Source organism: Amblyomma maculatum, chromosome 5, assembly GCF_055883805.1.
Source record: "Amblyomma maculatum isolate TAMU_Amacu chromosome 5, ASM5588380v1, whole genome shotgun sequence".
Classification (NCBI taxonomy): Eukaryota; Metazoa; Arthropoda; class Arachnida; order Ixodida; family Ixodidae; genus Amblyomma; species Amblyomma maculatum.
The window spans coordinates 100,376,396-100,394,714 of NC_139348.1; the positions used below are offsets into that span (position 1 = coordinate 100,376,396).

The 18,319-nt window shown below is 42.4% G+C and overlaps 2 protein-coding genes across 6 annotated transcripts in view; one reads left to right on the forward strand and one right to left on the reverse strand.

The window, feature by feature from the left end:
- Positions 1 to 18,319, reverse strand: part of LOC146189023 (2-Hydroxyacid oxidase 1-like) — a 143,312-nt gene that overhangs the window by 77,376 nt on the left and 47,617 nt on the right. Inside the window, exon 9 of one of the 5 annotated variants that reach the window (XM_084603955.1) lies at positions 14,252 to 14,718. The exons of the other annotated variants lie outside the window; for them this stretch is intronic. Within the exon in view, the coding sequence (XP_084460081.1) occupies positions 14,663 to 14,718 (56 nt within the window). The 3' untranslated portion in view covers positions 14,252 to 14,662. Of the gene's footprint in view, positions 1 to 14,251; positions 14,719 to 18,319 lie in introns of those variants that run through there. 5 annotated transcript variants of the gene reach the window in all.
- Positions 12,141 to 18,223, forward strand: LOC146189024 (2-Hydroxyacid oxidase 2-like). Its single transcript, XM_084603963.1, has 3 exons — positions 12,141 to 12,477; positions 13,647 to 13,716; positions 18,075 to 18,223. The coding sequence occupies exons 1-3, from the start codon at positions 12,289 to 12,291 to the stop codon at positions 18,140 to 18,142; spliced, it is 327 nt and encodes a 108-aa protein (XP_084460089.1). The 5' UTR covers positions 12,141 to 12,288; the 3' UTR covers positions 18,143 to 18,223.

Below are 18,319 nucleotides of genomic sequence, written 5' to 3' on the forward strand. Positions count from 1 at the left end.
CGAAGCGTTAGAGGACTCTTTCGTCACGAGGTAATGGTTACGAAAGATTAACGGAGTATTCGTTACCCTTTGGTACCTTTTTTCGCCCTAATTCAACAATTCAAGAGTGGCGAAACACGTTGCTGCAGTGAAAATTTTGAATATTTTGAAGGCTACCCTGTACATTTGAAGTGTCACATGCGCTAGCAGGACCCTTTTTCCGCATATCTCTAAAAGATGACTAAATGGGGCTACTGAAAGCAGAGCTTGTTTATGCTAGCTCAATAAAAGGAGGTACATGTCAACCGACAATTCGGGGACTGAATAGCACGCTGGTATTTCTATAATGCTTAGTTGTTTTTCTCAGCTTTATTAGTGTGTCTTCTTTACAAGCCGCGCAAGTGTGAATCGCTCATATCCGGCGTCACAGAGAAACGGTAAGCATGATAAATGTATTGATAACGGTAAGCATGGTAAATGATGTATTGATAAATAAGTGCCATGTCGGCATCTTTTTGGACTCAGAACAGAGCAGCTTTATTATGATCAGCTCTGTGCCTTAGAAAAGATTGGGCGTGCTCGTCTGCGTGCGTCAAGTACTTTACGCATATATAAATAGAACCTATGTCCATATGCCCCTACAACATCTCGAAGATGGCAGCAAAAGTTTCAAGATGTCTCTCCATGCACTCTGATTGGTGGCCTACCAATCTTTCAGTACTTCATTCTCTTTATATGTCAAAGGAAAGCTTGAGTTAGCTCACACAGATCATTTGGTGACATTAAGATGTTTTTCTCTAATTCGGCACAAATCGATCGTCTTTACTCATTTTGTGACATCTCAGACTGCCTCGACGTCTTTCCGCCGGATGTTACCTCACCTAATTTCTATGCTTTTCGACAAAAACTTCAGGTGGTTTGGTGATTTTAAGTGTACATTGCCCTTAATTGCAAGTTCCTAAACTTATTCGACTAAAATCCGGCGCTTCATTCAATTTTGACTTCCTTATACTATTTTGACATTCGAGCTGTTTTCACGTCCCCTCACGATATGACATCCGGCGCTATTGCGACGCTAATTTCACATTTATGACTAAATAAATACCTAATTACTCTACTGTCATGAAACCTTGCTTCTAGTTTCATCTCCCTCCTGTATCTCATGCAATGGCTTCTTTTCTTGTATCTTTATTCCTCGCACGGTCACACACTTTCTGCACACACCCGTCAGCTTAGGCTTTCGCCCCAATATGAGGACTAAACTTGCTTGTATACGGTATTATAGTGTTATTCCGGAGCTGTAAGGCATGTGATTGTGTTTTATTGCTTACGCAGCCAATTTCATCACAATAAATGTTTCTTTATTTCACTGCTTCTTATATGCTGTGTGGCTCTTGCTATTATTACCTTGATCAATGTAATTGCGTTTTTAGTGACAATTGTAAGCTTGATGGACACAGCTTGTCATTGCAAGGCAATAGGGCATATTGTAAGAAAATATTGCAAAAGTAAAAACGCACTCATTAAATTTTTCGAAGTGTGGAACAAAACTTTTTTTTTTACTGTCCCATAATTGCACCGAAAAGATGGCATAAAATTTCAAAATGGGTGCATTTTTTGTAGAAACAAACGCGCAAAAGTATAAACGTGTATGAAGATCTTCGAATATATTGATTATTATTGAGAAATGTTCATAAGTAGTGCAATTTTGGGTACATTTATGTATTCCTGTAGAAAACAATGCATGTGCGAAATAATACGTAGTTTAGTAACTTGTCATATAACATTTTAAAATCATTTGATGTTTCGCTATTAAAAATGTTTCTGATTCTGCTGTGCCTTAAGAAAACAGGCGCTGCAAAGAACTGTCGAATCTTTTTACGTTACTTCCGCTGGGATGTATAGCGCTACTTAGAAAACAAAGAGTACAATTAAATATGAAATAAAAGAGCTCGATGGCAGCCAAGCGCCTCTGATAGATGAATCGTGTACGGGTTGGCCGTACCGACCTCCTCTTACTTCCAGAACTGCAACCACCATATATTTATGCTCGCTGGAATCAATCTCCGGGTATCAAATAATACTTTACAACAAGGAATAATAAGCTCGCTTTTTTAACTGAAGAACAGAGAATGTAAAAATGGGACAAGTAGAATTTTGAAATTCTGCAAAACGAAAGTGTCTGACACAAGGTGCTGTGTTTGTGATCGCAGCGAAAGATGCAGAACTGGCTGTGCAGTACAACGTAAGTGCCATTATCGTGTCAAACCACGGCGGGCGACAGCTGGATGGAGCGCCGGCTACGGTAAGCGCAAATATTTGTCTATGGCTCCTAAAGACACAAATAAGAAAATGTACATAACGGGCCCGATAAAAAGTTCAATAATAAATAGATAGACATCTATGCACAATGGCATGCCAGTGAAGCTGACCGCTAATTATTTCGGTTTGAAGTAACATTGTCACAAGCATCGCCGTAGCCATCTGGATTGCCTTCGGTGTGGGAAGAACCCTCATGTTAGATGCACTAAAGGGGTGAATTCTTCAGTATAAAAGCCCTATTTGGAAATGAATAAATAGAGCACCGTCGACAGGACATCGCTAGTGAGGTGGTGTGTGTTTGTGTTGCAACAACTGTCGCCAGATAGAGTTTGAGGTACTGATGGTATCAGGAAGGTCATGAACCTGGCTCACGGAATGCACGTACTTAGATAGCAAATGTTTCGCGATATTTACTGCGTGATAGGTCGCGGCACACAGCGCCTAAATTTTTTTTAACGTTGACATATTTTTGCGAGTCACCGTTCAGGAACTGCTGAACGACTCAGTGATGAGATCGTCTACGCACGGTAACAGTACCGAATAGGAGTACCCCAGAAAACCACCGTATTCAAATTGACACTATTCCGTATATCTAATCGCCGCTAAAATTGGGCGATTGTTCCGACATCTGTATTTGTCTCACACTATCATCAAACGTTGTCATATTGTGCTAAGAATTATAAGTAAAATTAGTTTATTCGGCCACACACATGATAGGAAATATTTGCAAAATTTACTCGATAGGGCTTGGCTGCTGCCCAAGAGACCCTAGCAGGATAAAGCAGCATTAGGTTATAAACTTAAGTGGCAAACTCCGTGAAAAAAAAAGCAGATATAACAACAAAACTAGCATGTTGATACACAAGGACATGCAATATAAAACAACTAGCTAGATACGTAATAAGTATCTGAACAGCGCAATCCCTGATCAGTACGTGTAGTGTGATTGTATGGTTAGTGTACATTACAAATGAAAAAGAGACATAATTTGAAATTTCAATATTTAGACCAAAATTTCAAAATGAAGTTATACATATCTAATGGCGTGCATACGAAAAACCATGTTGCATGTAAAGTGACGAAAGGAAATATAGCTTGTACATGATACTTGAAAAAGAATAAAAATACACCCCACAATGAAATCAACATTTTCAGAAAAACAACGTTTAGGAGCAGTTTCTAAAGGTTTTTGTTATACTGTTTTAAGGAATTGCTGCCTCAACTAAATAATGATAGGTTTATTGTGAAATACAGAGTTATAAAAAACTGAAGTGAGATTATATTTTAATGACTGATGTTTATAATTAATTCGAAATTGTGAAATGTGCCAGTTATTATGCTTCCACTAGAGACAATATGTTGGTGGCGCTCTGGTGATGCTGTTGCAATTAGAAACACACGAAATGGGATGTTTTCTGAATCAATCGTACGTAAAATTTTAAAGGCATGGAAAGATGTGACAGGAATAATTTTGTATGTTGAGAAAAAGTGACCAGTGTTTCAGACGTATGGTTGATTTCCAATGTAACGGATGATTCTTATTTGGGCTGTAAGAAGCTTATGCTCGTTAATACTTACAGTGGTGCACCATGCAAGGTTACAATATTTGATGAGGGAGCAGTTAATATGGGATAGAAATTGATCACTATTTGCGTTGGTAGGAGTGTTCGGCAGCGTGAGATCGCCCCAGCTGCTGTATAATGTTTTTCGCTTATGCTCCTGACATAAAAGTCACAGTTCAAGTTATATTCAACGTGACTCCAAGTATTTTTTTTTTTTTTGTGATTCTACGATTTCGTTAGCCTGGTATTCATAAGGTATGGGATAATCAACCTGAAATGATTTTTTTTGTTGGCTTTGAAAACGATAATATTGGTTTTAGATGGGCAGAGTTTCAGACGTTTGGAGTTTGTCCACAAGGACAATTTTAAAATAAAGTTCTGAAGTTGCTTTACAAGCACACCTGCATCTAGCCCCAGCATAAGTATGGACCAGTCATCAGCGGACAATAAGAATTTTACTGATCTCTCAGTGAGGAAAATATCATGGACTCAAGCATCAAACAATAGAGGCCCTAAGAGGCTTCCTTGTGGAACTCCATTGATAATCGGAAAGAAGCTTGATCGGTGATTTCACAAAGACGCCATTTGTTTTTTTGCTTAGGTACGGTTTAATCAATTATATAACTGTGCCCCGCACTCCATACCAGGACAGTTTAGTTGCGAGGTGCGATGGCTCAACCAATGGAAGGATTTCGTGAAGTGCACAAAAAGGCCCAAAGTAGTTCAGATCGCTGTTATCAGGTAGAAACTCTTCAGGCGTTAAGGCAGCAGTTTAGGTTATTACCCAGTTTTAAAAGCATGTACGTCACGGCAGAAAACATTTTTACTGAAAAATATTTCGTGCGACGAGAAAAGATATTTTATCTGCCTTTTTGAGCAGATTAGTCAGTACTTTTATCACCACAACTGCAAGTGACCGAAACTAAGGAACACTTCACTTCAGCTGGAGATGTGCTGGTTTAAAAAATCAGGATATAAATGTGCATTAGCAGGGGAAGAAGGAGGTCTAGCACGTGCATTATCGGCTTAATTTGCAAGCTATGCAGTGCAACACAATACTAGTCTTTAGGTTATTGAACATTGTGTACACTTCTGTTTCGTATTTGGAGTCCATAAAAAACTGTTTGAGGGGCTGAAGATTATACGTCTTGCTCTGAATCTTGTCCTCATTATCGTTGAAATTCTGAGCTGTTGCGGCCAAAGACTCAAAACTTATTTGACTGAAAGAGTCAAAACTGATAAGGGATGTGGTATTACACTAGATAAATGGATTATCATCATGGTAATCTACAAGTGCAATGAGGTCGTGCGAACGTGTGGTTTGGCTTGTAAGGTTTTTTGTGTTTTTTGTTTCTTCATGTTTTGTGCTCCTCCATGCAAATGGTGAACATTTTCAAGCGCGATCTCTTAATAAAAACTTCAGTTGTTAGTCAGCACTTGGTCTGTCTGTGTGTGTTTATTTCCTGGTGTTTTTCGCGCTGTACAATTTATTAACCCAAACAACTCGCCCAGTATTGGGTTTTGTTGAAATTCATTTCTACTTCATTGGCCTCCTTTCCCTCTCTAATGCTCTTCAGTAATATTAAACGCATTCAATGCGGTTTCCATGTGTCGAGTAAGCACGGCCTCCTGGGATATCAAGCACCGCTGTTATCCTACGGATGTACAAAAACATTGTGCGGCTGCAGCCATCTCTTGGGCCGATGACAAGGATCTGCCATAATTTGGCATCTCAATGGCGAAGGCGAACCCACTTGTGGAAAAACCAACTCAGGATCTATAGTTGAATCCTGTGACGGACCACGCCATCATCGTGTGCTAAGTGGACTAAGATGGCGCATTCCCTAACAAAATTCACCTGGACGGCTGTTCTGCCAACTTTGCCTAGACCAACAGGGAGAAGACCACCTGTGTGGAAGGTGTTGGTTCCGGGGGAGGTGGAGTTGGATCCCAAGCACCTACGTATCCTAGAAATGGGGTCAAAGCTTTGTCTAGGGCCAAAGACTATAACTTTAAACCAGTTAGGGATTGCTCACCACGTATGTCGTCTTGCTCCAGAGGCTGAAAGGTCTCGGTGTGCTCTGCAGTGTTCGAAAGTTGTGAAAGGCCTAAGCACTACAGACTAGGCCACGCCACGTGGATGCTTCTGGTTGATTATTTTACTACCGGTAGACTGATATCGTTGGTCTCCAAAAAAGAAAAGTTCTTCGTTGTGTGTCCACAAGGCATTTTCAACTTGAAGGCTTCTCAAGCCGTGGAGAAGTACAGAGAAGTAAAGGTGAACAAGGCAGCCATAAGAAGGCAAGCACTCACTCTACTGTGTGAATGCAATTTGAAGCGGTTATACGCAAGCGTCAAGGCAACAGAGCGCGGCCTACTGGACCTTTTCTTTGCAGCCAAGTCGCGCAAACCGAGTATTTCGTTTCCTGCCATCGTCTCCGAACGGTCAACGTGAAGGTATGAGGTGTCTGGTTTTTGCAGACGCAACTGAAGTCCCTATCAATTTTGGATTTCTTCCTAATTCCAGGCTCCAGAAGCGTTGTTGAGTTCGGTACGCAGCATGAACCGGGAACCTGCTCTGTGCTGATTATTGACGTAGAGGAAATTTTCTGCTCGTTACCTCATTACAGCTTGATGAGAGCAGCAGAACAGAGCATAACTGAGGACAACGACGAGGTCGCCTTCATGAATGCCAGCAGTGTCACTGTTGATAGTTTTCTTGAACTGATTTCTTTCTACCTGGCTTCGACCTTAGTGAAGTAGGGCGACCGGTCCTACGTGCAACGGTCCGGAGTTTGTATAGGTTCAGCGGTGCCCCCAATCCTCAGCGTCATTTTCCTTGGTATGGTGGACAACGCCCTTGAATACAAAATCAAGCGTCTAGCAAGCAGGATGTTCTGGTACGTAGACGACTACCTGGTGTTCATTAGAGGAGGAAGTGACACGAGAACGTCGGCAAATTTTTGAACGTTTTCAAGGAAAAGAGAAGGGGCCAGAAGTTTACGTGTTAGTTGCCCGATAATCGGTACACCCAGCTTCTTGACATTAACTTGCTCTTTAAAGAAGAGCACGTATATTGAAAATATGCACCGCGTTCACAAAAGCCCCTTTTGAACCACAATTCCGGTCACTCGAGGCTTGTAAAGGATGACATAGCCATAACATGCCTTGGGTCGTCACTGAACAAGTAGTCCCCAAAGTTGATAGAACACAGCTTCAACGCATATGTTTAAAGGCTGAAAGCGGCTGGGTTTCTCGACCAGAGTCTGGTCCGCCTGTCGGAGAGGCTCTTGGTAAAATTGAAAGGGGTTGGCTGAAGAGTTCTAAAAAGTGGCAATGGAATAAGGAAAAGGATTGCCCTTATCCCGTATATACATGGCCTCTCACATTGTCTGAAAAATGTTTCTGGAAGGTTCGGCATAGAGGTGGCCTTTACAGCCGAGAACAAGGTCGGCAAGGTTTTTGCTGCGGTGAGAAAAAATCTTGATCAGCCGAGGCCTACTCGGGGCGGGTGCGCTGTGAGACACGCCAACAGATACGTGTCGTGCAACGTGGGGGTCGTACACAAAGTACTCTTCTCGTGTGAGAAAGTATATGGACAAACTGGATGGTGTCTCAATGTGCGCCTGAGGGAACATGAAATATTATTGGAGACCTCGGCTGCCTCTTCAAAACTCGCGGTTCATTGTCGCTTCTGGAGCAAAGAAAATATGTGCACCGAATTTTGGACATGCTGATGTCGCCTTTGGCGCAGAGATCAAGTGTGCCAGCAGATAGTGCAAGCATATTGGATAGTCACATCGAGAACCCCGCGTGTCGAAAAACATTCGGTGGCATTACACAAGATAGAAGTGGATTATCCTCATGGTACTCTATCAGTGCAATGCGTTTGTGCGCACGTGTGGTTTGGCTTGTAAGGTTATTTCTGTTTTCTGTTTCCTCATGCTTTGTGCGCCTGCGTGAGGCAAACCTTCAACCTTTTCAGGCACGAGTTCTAAATAAAAAATTCAGTTGTTATTCAGCGCTTGCTTTGGCTTTATGTGTATATTTATTCGTTTTTCTAGCTGTGCAATATGCCAAAGACTAAGTTTATTTTTCAGGCTACGTCCGCCTGTTTTCTTGATGCTTTGGCAAATAACGTGATAGCAAACGTAGCGCGTTTTATTTCATTATGAACTTTATTCAGAGTCGTTTTAAAATTTTCAAGTGAGGCTAAAGTACACATGCGCAAAAACGGATGGCACAAATGATTTTTATGATCTGCCATTTTGGCATGCGAATTGCGCTATCCATTGCTTCCTAATACTGTTCGATGGCTTACTTGTTTTGAAGGGAAAGTGCTGTGTATAGATATCTACAAACGCTTTAATAAAAACAGTATACGGCGCATCCGCGCTTTTCATTTTATGTATAAGTGACAGTGCAATGTAATTAGTTCATTTCTGCATAAGTCTATGGGATCAAGTGATATCCACTAAAAAGAGAACGAATCGCGGATTTCTTGTTTGTTTCTCGACAATACAACGTAAATACAGGGCAATAAACAATTACGTCTGATAAAATTGTACCCGCATAGTAAACATTCGTTCCAATGTTTGCGCTTTCTAGACCTAGTGCAGATGAAGTCAGTAACACGCCATGAGTGAGTGTAGAAACACGTTTTTAAAATCAGTATAAGACAGCCTCGTCATGAAATCGATACTTGTAATACTGTCCTAAAAATCAATGTTAAATTCACCAGACTATCTAAGACAGAGTCTATTATCAGAGACGGCTTCCAAAAATTTTTCAAAACATAGAAAGCATGCTAACTACCCTTTGGTCGGCGCTATACAACAGATACAATTCCAGTCTTGGATCGCAGTGCTAGCATTTCATATTCCACATTAACTTTGCTATGGTCTGACGCAGGGGGATACCTTTAGAAGTATCCTTATATATTGCAGTGGCGCCCTGTTTTCTGTTCAGGTGGGTAAGAAAAAAACCTTTGCAGCCATCTAGCATAAGATGGCTAAAGTTTTCGTGTTACTAGAATTCAGTTAACATTATGGTGTCTACTTCGAAGTAGAATTCACTTAAAATATTACTAATGGTATTGTCTCTATTTATTTATAAACGAGTATTCAAATGTAGGAGTCAAGCGTTTTATAAAGAAACAGGTATCATATATTCTGATAAAACGGTAAAGGCTTCATACGTCCATCATGTGCATCTAAGGTGTTATTTCCGAGCTATTTACTTCTGTATCTTTGAAAGGTCGCGCTCCCCTGTTGTGTGTTTAATCTTCGACTCTTCTGTTCTATTCGCAAAGATGTACCCATAAACCTACCACATGAACTTCCATTTCTTCTTGTTTCTCCAATTGCGACCCGCAAGAACACGTTTTTGAGTGCAGGACAGATATATGTTCATGCGGTAACCTGTGCCAAACAGTAGAATTGCGCTCAAGCATATTTGCAGGCATGTCGCTATTACCAAATGTAATAACACGCTGATGATGGTTCATTATGTATGATCGACGTCAACAGGAAAGCCAGTTACGCGGCCGGCAGTTAATTGATGGCAATGCCGCCAGTCCTAATGAAAAAATTGTATGAGGCAATAACCTCACATTTCCTCAACAGTCTCACTCAATTCAGGTAAGAAATCACATACAAGTCGCATATAATTGCGTAAGATCTCATAGCTTATTTTACATTAACATAAATTATGGAAGATATTTTCTGATAATAATGTGCACCATGCGAGAGTCTATGTGATTTGATGAGATTGTGTGGTGTTATTGCCCCGTAGAACTTTTCGTTTTTCAGTAAGGAGGTGCTGATCTGTTTACGCTGCATGACCTGGCGCGTGCGATGGAAAGTCACCGTGGTAGGCACGTGCGATGAGCGATTGTCCTTTAGTTCGATACAGCTGCACTGGCGGCATCTGCGGCAAAGAGTTGAATGGCGTTCAACCGTTGCTCCAGGTGATGTTGTTGCTATCATGTGTCTGACAACAACCCATAGCGGGGTGTTGTCAGACACCGACGATATCACATGTGCCGAATATTCGCTCCAAAGTTTTCGCAATATACTAGCATGTTTTGCTATTAAGGCAACAATACTTCGAGCTTTGCGATGCTAGTGAAATCACACTCTGTCATTCCCTTTTAGTATATCCACTTCGTCAGTTTGAGTTAGCCTTTTGCGCGTGTTGGAAGCGAAAAAAACACAGGAAATAGACGTTCTGGCTTTATATTTGTAGGGATGAATCGGATAATTAGTGGTCCGTATATTTATGGGGCATAATTAAAACGCAGAAGCCGGGACTTTGTTACTTATATGCACTGAAGAAAAATTACGTTTGAACGTAGGGAATTGCAAGTAAGGAAAGTAAGGAATGGAAGTCAGGAAGAGCGCGAATAAATCGCGCTCTGCTTTCTATGCATCAACTGCCGGCTGAAGACGCCTCCGTTTTACTCTGTACGTGAAGCTTGGGCGGGTTTATAGGCGCCCTCATTTGTCAGCTCTCCCCTTGATGTTGTCCCACCGCAGTTGCCAGATACTTCTGCTATCGCTTACGGAGTCTTATGATCTCATTGGACCCACGATGAAACCTGAACACGCGAAACACAGAAAAATGTGAGCTTGAGGTAAAAGTTTTTTCTCTTTGCATTCTCTTCGGCTACCAATTCGATGCGTAATAAAGCGACCTATCTCAACTCTGCGATTCCGTACGTTCAAAGTATATAATATTCGTATAAGATTATGACGGACACTTAAAACTTAATCGTTCAGAATAATAGGCAATAAAGTGAATGGCTACCGCCTGAGTCTCCCCCCGTGCTTCTCTATACGAGTGCGTGCAGTTTCTTCTTTCATAATTCCCATTTTTTTTTTGGCATGAAATGTCTCACACATTCTCTTAGGCGTACGCCCTCAAGCTCCCACACTTTTTGGCTACCGGTGATAAGCGACCAGTCGACGGAAATACAAACCGCGCTTTAACCAAGTCCATCTTATTACTCTAATTCGTTCGACCTCAAATGCGCAACCATAGTTGGCAGCTGCTCGCAATTTTGTGACAGTACGCCATCGTTACCCGCCAAAGCCAAAGTCCCGTATCTTTTGCTCACAGCATTGACAGCGCCGACAACACTGATGCGGAATTCTTTGCAGAATATATCCAAATTTAACGCTCCAGCTTTAAACTTTAGACTTTTTCCCCGCTAAGGCAATCACGTCCGTCGTTGGCTTTGCCAGCGTTTGTGTTTCTCAAAAGGTATGCCTGTGATTACTATTACTGCAGTATTGCGGTATAATTCGACACTAATTAAACGCAACTGTTTATTTTGAAGAATGAATGTGTATATGCTTCTTGCCTATCGTTTTGGAAATGGCTCATGCACTCGAGCCATTTCACTCTTCATCATCAAATTGACACAGATACCTTGGTGTCGAGATAACAACCAACCGATCCTGGGCTAACCATGTTAATGAACTGTCTGCTAATGTTTCGAGATACTGTGATTCATCAGGAGGACTTTTGTCACATCCGCCCAGGCCGACGGACCGCATGCATATAAAACGTACATTAGGAATAAACTAGAATACGCTTCAACAATATGAAATACTCAAGGGTCCTACTTGATAGAATCGCTCAAAGCCACCCAGAATGGCGCAGCTTGCTTCATCACCTCAAAGTATAAACTGCAGTTCAGCAACACAATCATGAAATCATCTCTCGGCTTCACGTCATTAGTCCTCTGCAGAAGAATTACAATTTGGGCGTTTCCATAAACTTTACTTTACCACTCCAGCACTTAAAAAAAAAAAAAAACCTTATACGAGCTCTAGTACGATGATCTCGTCGTTTATATAACTTTTTAAGCATGCGTAGCTTGCACCATTCATTTCTCATTCATTTCATTTCTTCCCACTGCAATAACGGACTGGAATAATTACCTCGAAGACTTTTGCATTCAGGTTAATTATTCCAGATTCAGACAGCTCGAAATTCGACCATATTGACCAAAAATCAAAATTTCCCCTTTCCCTGCGTCAGCTACCAAGCCCTGTAAACTGACTACCCTGCCGCTCTTCCGCCAGAGCAATTTGTTTTTTTTTTTGTATATTTTTCCCGCATTATATTATAACTATATCAGTCGAAATTGTGACTTTTCTTTTTGATCCAATTTTCACACTTCGATTTTTATATTTCGGCATATGACTGTTGAATGTATGTAATATCTCAGACGAGACCTTCAAGGGCTAATAAATGATGAGGATTATGTTGAAAATAACGAGGATCGGCATAACTAAACTATAGTGCTTAGCAAACGATTTGTTCATTTCCATTTAGGTGAAGAATAGAGTACCGTGTATAACGCTTCTACGATGCGTTCTGATTTTACGTGCCGATAATCCCTTTGGCGACGAGTAACATGCCCTTATATGTTATGCTTGAAGCGCAGATTGAGGCTTTAAAGGAGGTGGTCAACGCATCAAATGGTCGCCTGGAGGTGTACCTGGACGGGGGCGTGCGCACTGGCACCGATGTAGCCAAGGCACTGGCCCTTGGTGCAAAGGCCGTGTTTGTTGGAAGACCTGCGCTTTGGGGACTCGCCTACAACGTAAGTGCAACATCGGTAACAATTATTCATTTCTCAACTACTCACTACTCAACCAAGTAGCGCAGCATTCCAAGCACCCGCCAAGCTGTAAAGTTCTAAAGGACAACAGTAAGATTAGTTGTTGCTGAAAGCTGTGCTGCTGAAAAGAAGATCGGTTGACACAAAGGTTGTCAGCGCAACTTAATTTGCCTTGTGTGCGCTTTGGCGAAGGCAGCAGGATAGACCAAATCAGCATTGGAGTTCGTTCTTTAACATAAAATTATTGCTGTACCGTCTTTGTCAAAAGTAACCAGGCTGCTTGTTCTGCTTCTCAGTCGAATAGTAGAGAAGTCGTGCCACTTCTGAAGCTGTATATACAAGCGAGAAGCAAAACATGCAGCGTGGTTACTTTTGGCAATGACGGTGCGTGGCAGAGGGTTGCAACAAGGTGGGGGGCATGCACGATTTGTTTACATAAGCGCAGAATATGAGAGATTGTGATTTATAAGAGAGATAAAAAAAATGCAACGAATGCAATAATACCGACAATGACAAAAGGATATTAGCCGTTGTGGAGGTGTCATCGTTTCGAAGTTTGCACGTCTGCATTAAACAGGGAAATGGTTCAGAGCATTGCTTCAGTCACGTAGCAGGCAGCAGAGGCCCTTAAGTGAGGATCAAATAACACATTCTGAAGTAGGTGCTGAATATTTCAAATGTTTAAATCATTTACTGGCGTTCACATAGGCGACAGTGCGAATTGTTGACTCGTACATATGCTCTAAATGTTTCATGAAACTACATTATCTGCAATGAGAATGTGTATAGAACAGCGTACCAGATAATATGAGGTTATTGCTATCGATGACTGCAAAGGAAATATTGGTATGACTGACCGAGGATACAAGTGCCTGAACCGGCTATTTAGATGTGTTGTGGCACAACACAATTTGAGCTTTCAACGCCTTGCGCCGTTCGTTGCATGCGCCTGTAGACGTTTTCAAACTAAGACTTTGTGTTAAACAAAAATATCTCGCCGTTACAGATGCCGCTTGTGTTTGCATGCAGGCGTGAACGAGTAGCGCGTGAATGGTAGAGTCGTTAAAATTAGCCCCTATGCGAAGGTGCGCGACAATGATTCTGCTATCTAAACGTGTAGTATCCCCAGTGCTTCATATTCGTTTTTGCAGGGTACGGATGGAGTAAGGAAAATGCTGGACATATTCAAGGATGAACTGAGCAGAACACTGGCGCTAATGGGTAAGTGGCGCCAACCACTGTTCGCTCCCAACCCCTCATTACTGTGGAGTATTTTCATGTGGTCTGCAAAAACAAAAAACTGAAATGTCAAAAATGTTTAATCATATATTAGCTCTTACTTATTTAAACATTGCTTTGTGGCCTACGTTGCCATCCGAAATCCCGGCATCACTGCTCTTTGGCCATGCCAGCCTACTTCAGCATTGAAGGCTAAGTATTAGAGCACGTGAGCACAGATTTGCTACATATTACCACGTCCAGAACAACCTAACTGACGTGAACAGTGATTAATGCGATGAAAGACAGAATAAATCTAATAATTGCATAGCGGTTCTAGCAACTGCTGTCACGCATCTGATAGGGTTGAAAATTCAATGGCCACTGGCCAAGGGCAATGGGCAGACCTTGGTCAGTGACCATTGAATTTTCAACCATGATTCCTGACCAGACGGTATGCCGTCAAACCATCGACTGCATCTGATAGGGGTTGCTCAGAGGCATTTAATTCCACCTGAAATTACTTAAGCTGCATATCAATTACCCTTACTTTCTTTATTCCGTCATCCGTCTACCCCGGCGCCACCGTCTTCATATCTCAACAAATTTTAAATGAAAAATTATGGGCCTGTTTTTGTGCAACACCTGCTATACGCTTGCACAGCTCACAAGCAGTGACGTAGCCACGGACAGAGCGGTAAAATTCAGGCCTGTAGAATTGCCGTCGCACATTGTAGTACGTTCGTAACACTCCCAGCTGCTCTACTGTAGGGGAGTCATGAAGGTACGCAGGAACAGTAGAGCGTAGATGGCTCGGGTCGACGAGAAAAAGTCCGCTTCACCTGGGCGCATTTTGCGTCGGTCATGCATGTTACGTCGCATGATGCGTCGGTTATGTTACGCAGCACAAGCATTGACGGATGAATCGGAGCTGTGATTGCGTAGCTGGTCAATAATGGGTAGCAGTGAAGGATAACGATCCTGTTCGACCCCAATGTGGAGGAACTGCGAGATGGACAAAACACAGTTGTCGGCACTACAGAAAGACAGTTGGGATAATCAATGGGATGGTTTGATGAGAAATTAGTGTCTTGATGTAGTCAACTAGTCTTGTACACAAAAGTAAACATGTATTCATTCAATCGCAAGGCACAGCGATTTAGGCCGCCGGTAGCATCCTTAGGTGAGGGCAGCCAACAAAAGACATGATGTTAAATAGGGAAGTAATACTCATTGACATCCTTCCAAGCGCAGCCATATGGTTACAAAAGAAAGCTGTACAGCTTTTTCACAATCTGTGCAGCTAAATAAAAATTCTCTCCGGTCTGGGGTCGAACCTGCGACCTCCGCATCTCCGGAGAAATCGTTCTAGATACAGCGCTAACCGGGACGGTGAGCAGAGCAGATCGTATAGTATAGGAAGAGCATTGATGTATGCGCTGTGGTTGAGTAAATGTCAATGAGCATCTACTCCCTTATTTACTATTAATTCACTCTAACATCACTCTCACTTCGAGTTATTGATATATTCGCTCTCGTCCTACCATCCGTTCGGCTGATCACCCTGGTAACATCTATTGAAAGAGCGATTGCCCCGGAAAGGCGGTGGTCCTGGGTTCAATCTTCGAACTGCGACCAATTTTGTCTTTAACTACGAAGTTTCATAGAATGCTGTATAGCTTTTCATTGCAGACGTATGGCTGCGTTTGGGTGGACGATAAGGAGTAACTACTCCCTTATTTATAAATGAATTCCGCTATGACAAATTCTAAATATTTGACTAAGGCATGATGGCCTGTCACTAACAGAAGGGCCGCCAAAACAAATGAGGGCGGAATTTAGTCAACGCCCAAACAAGTGCGATTCATTTGTCCTCCGTAAGGAAACAATTTCGCTCGGACGGAGGGCGTAGGCTATCACACCAGAGTGGCCATGCCGGTTCTGAGAAAGGATAGTGCCAAGAGCATTGCCACTAGCGTTGGTTCGCAGCTGGGTTGACAGATGGGTCGAAGTGTGCCAGGATAGCCGGAGTATTGAGAATGGAAATAAGCGTTATGAAGGAACTAGCTTGGAGACGGCTTCATGTGAAATTCACGTTTTGTGCCGAAGGAAGTTTAAGGGTGCGCGCGTGATGTCTGCGAAGTTCCAACGTTGTTTATAAAACGGCGGAGTTAGGAGCAGAGCCCCGCAAAACATCGCCCATCATTTGATTTAAAAGGGTTGGGAAATTCGCGCACTGCCCGAAAATGATCAGGGTCGGGCTGCACACCAATTGCATCAACTAAATGACCCAAGGTTTTAATCTCGCGGTAGTGAAAGCTTCTTTATTGGCGTTTAGTTGGAGACCAGTGTGCGGAGTGCGGACAAGATCACAGGAAGTTCATAAAGGTATCGTTTGAAGATGGGAGAGAAGACGACGAGGTGATCCAAGCATCATAAACATGCCGTCCTTTTGAAGCCGCGTAGGAGCGAGTCCATCATGCGCTTGAACGTCGCAGCAGCATTGCAGACGCCAAACTGCATGACCGTGAATTGATGTAGTCTGTCAAGGGTGACAAACCAGGTTTTCTCGTGATCCGGTTCGTCGATAAGGCCGATAATGCCGATAAGGCCGTCGGTGAATGGGGCTGGTTTCCCTCCTAGTGATGCTTTGGGTAACAAAGGATGTTTGGCCTAAAGATTGTTCTCCGAAATCAGATATGTTACGGTAGATAAGCACAACGTCGAAAATAGTACTGGCTTGCTCAGGTACTAAACCGCTGCTATCATGCAAGAAATATTGGGTCGAACGAGAAGAAACAATACGGGAGGTTCAGACAGAGGCACAGGAGCTAGAACAGAAACTTCGCAGTCAACCAAGGGAAACAGGGCAGCGAGTGCAATGCCATGGGTTAAAACTTGAACGGAACTGATGAAGTTTAAGAAGAGAAGATAGGTCCGGTTACCAGCGACAGCCACGACGTTGTTAGGCAGGATCTCCTTACGGTGGAGAACAATATTTGTGATTAGGCAAGTAGCACAGGTACCATCAGGAATGGCAGGAAACGAGGCCAAACAAACATAGATGACAGCTTCGGGCGCTCGGCAAACAACCTCGATAGATCGGAGGCGAGGCTTGCTAACTGCGGTTTTGAAGCAAAACGGCTTTTCTAAACAAAGAAGGCCAGCGGAACAATGACTCAGGGTAGTGTGGGCCATTAAGATGTGGATAACAAAGATCACATCTTGAGGGCAGCGGTCGTCACCAATGAAGAGCACAGTGGTAATGCTACCGCAAATGCTGACACGCGCAATGCACAGTTCCACGACAGAAGCCGTGCTTCCAACTCCGACACGAACGACTGATGAAGCGCGGGTGTGACAATCTTCTTGAGAAGAGATCCAGAGAATATGAGGGATCCAAAGAAGATAAGGAGGATTAATAGTGAGGTTGAGGATAACGGGGACGGCGGGTCTGGAGAGATGTCGAGCCAGGTATGCGAAGTCGGAATTGGAAGGAAAGGGACACTCACATATCACTGCTCGCGGTAAACCATGGAGGGTTTTCTACAGGGGCCATGTTAAGCTTATCTGTATAGTTAAATTTTTAGTATGTATGTACTTTGGACGTACAATAAGTTTAGACGGTGCGGAGAGGACATTGTTATTGGTATTTCGTTAAAGTCCACTGTAATATCTGAGCTGCCGATTTATTGCATCAGGATAAACAACGACTTGTCTAAGGTTTCCTAAACCCGCCTGTTAAGGACACTTCATTATCTGATGTACATACATACAGGGTAAAACTTCCAGCCTGAGCAATATCAACGAGTAGTCGTTACGCCTGTTCGCTTAATAAAAAAATCACTGGATGCATACAAAATGCCACAAATAATTAGGGAACAAACTCTAATAAGTCAATGAGAGTTCAAGGTTTTCTGTGAAATCATAAACATAAGAGACTGAAACTACAACAAAACTCCTCAAATATTTCGAATTCGTAAGCAAGAAGTAGAACGCAAATACACCAGAAAAAGCATTTTTGTTGCTACGACAGAAATGTGCACCTCATTCTAGCCTAACAAGAACTGTTCGCCCAACTTTAAATAAGCAATATTTAATAAGTATTTCCAAGTTTCACTTGTTTTGAATTCACGTTAGGTTCGTAGAACGCACTACGTATTGGACATCGGCAATTGGTCTTGATATTTTAACTTTCACTAGGGAAATGAACTTATGTGTGCATTGTTTCGATGAGGGCATTTACGCTTGTGCAATGTGACAGTTAAGATTGTTTCCCTGAGTTCTAGAAATTGGTTTGCAAGAAAGATAGAGTGTCCTCACCAAACGTGTTCTTGAATTTCAATACATCCCATTTACAGGCCGCAATTCGGTGCAAGACTTGAAGCCAGAAGACGTCGTTCGTGAAGAGCACTACGGGAGAGTTTGAGAACAAAGCCTTGGAAATATGTACACATCAGAGATACAAAACGTACACTAAGCTGAATAAACACCAATTTGCATCATTAAAGTGGTTGTGATTTGGTTTCAATGCGTCCATAGAAGCTTGGCCAACCATGGCCTTGGCTATGCACATCAAGCAGAGTTCACATTTCAAATAATCATT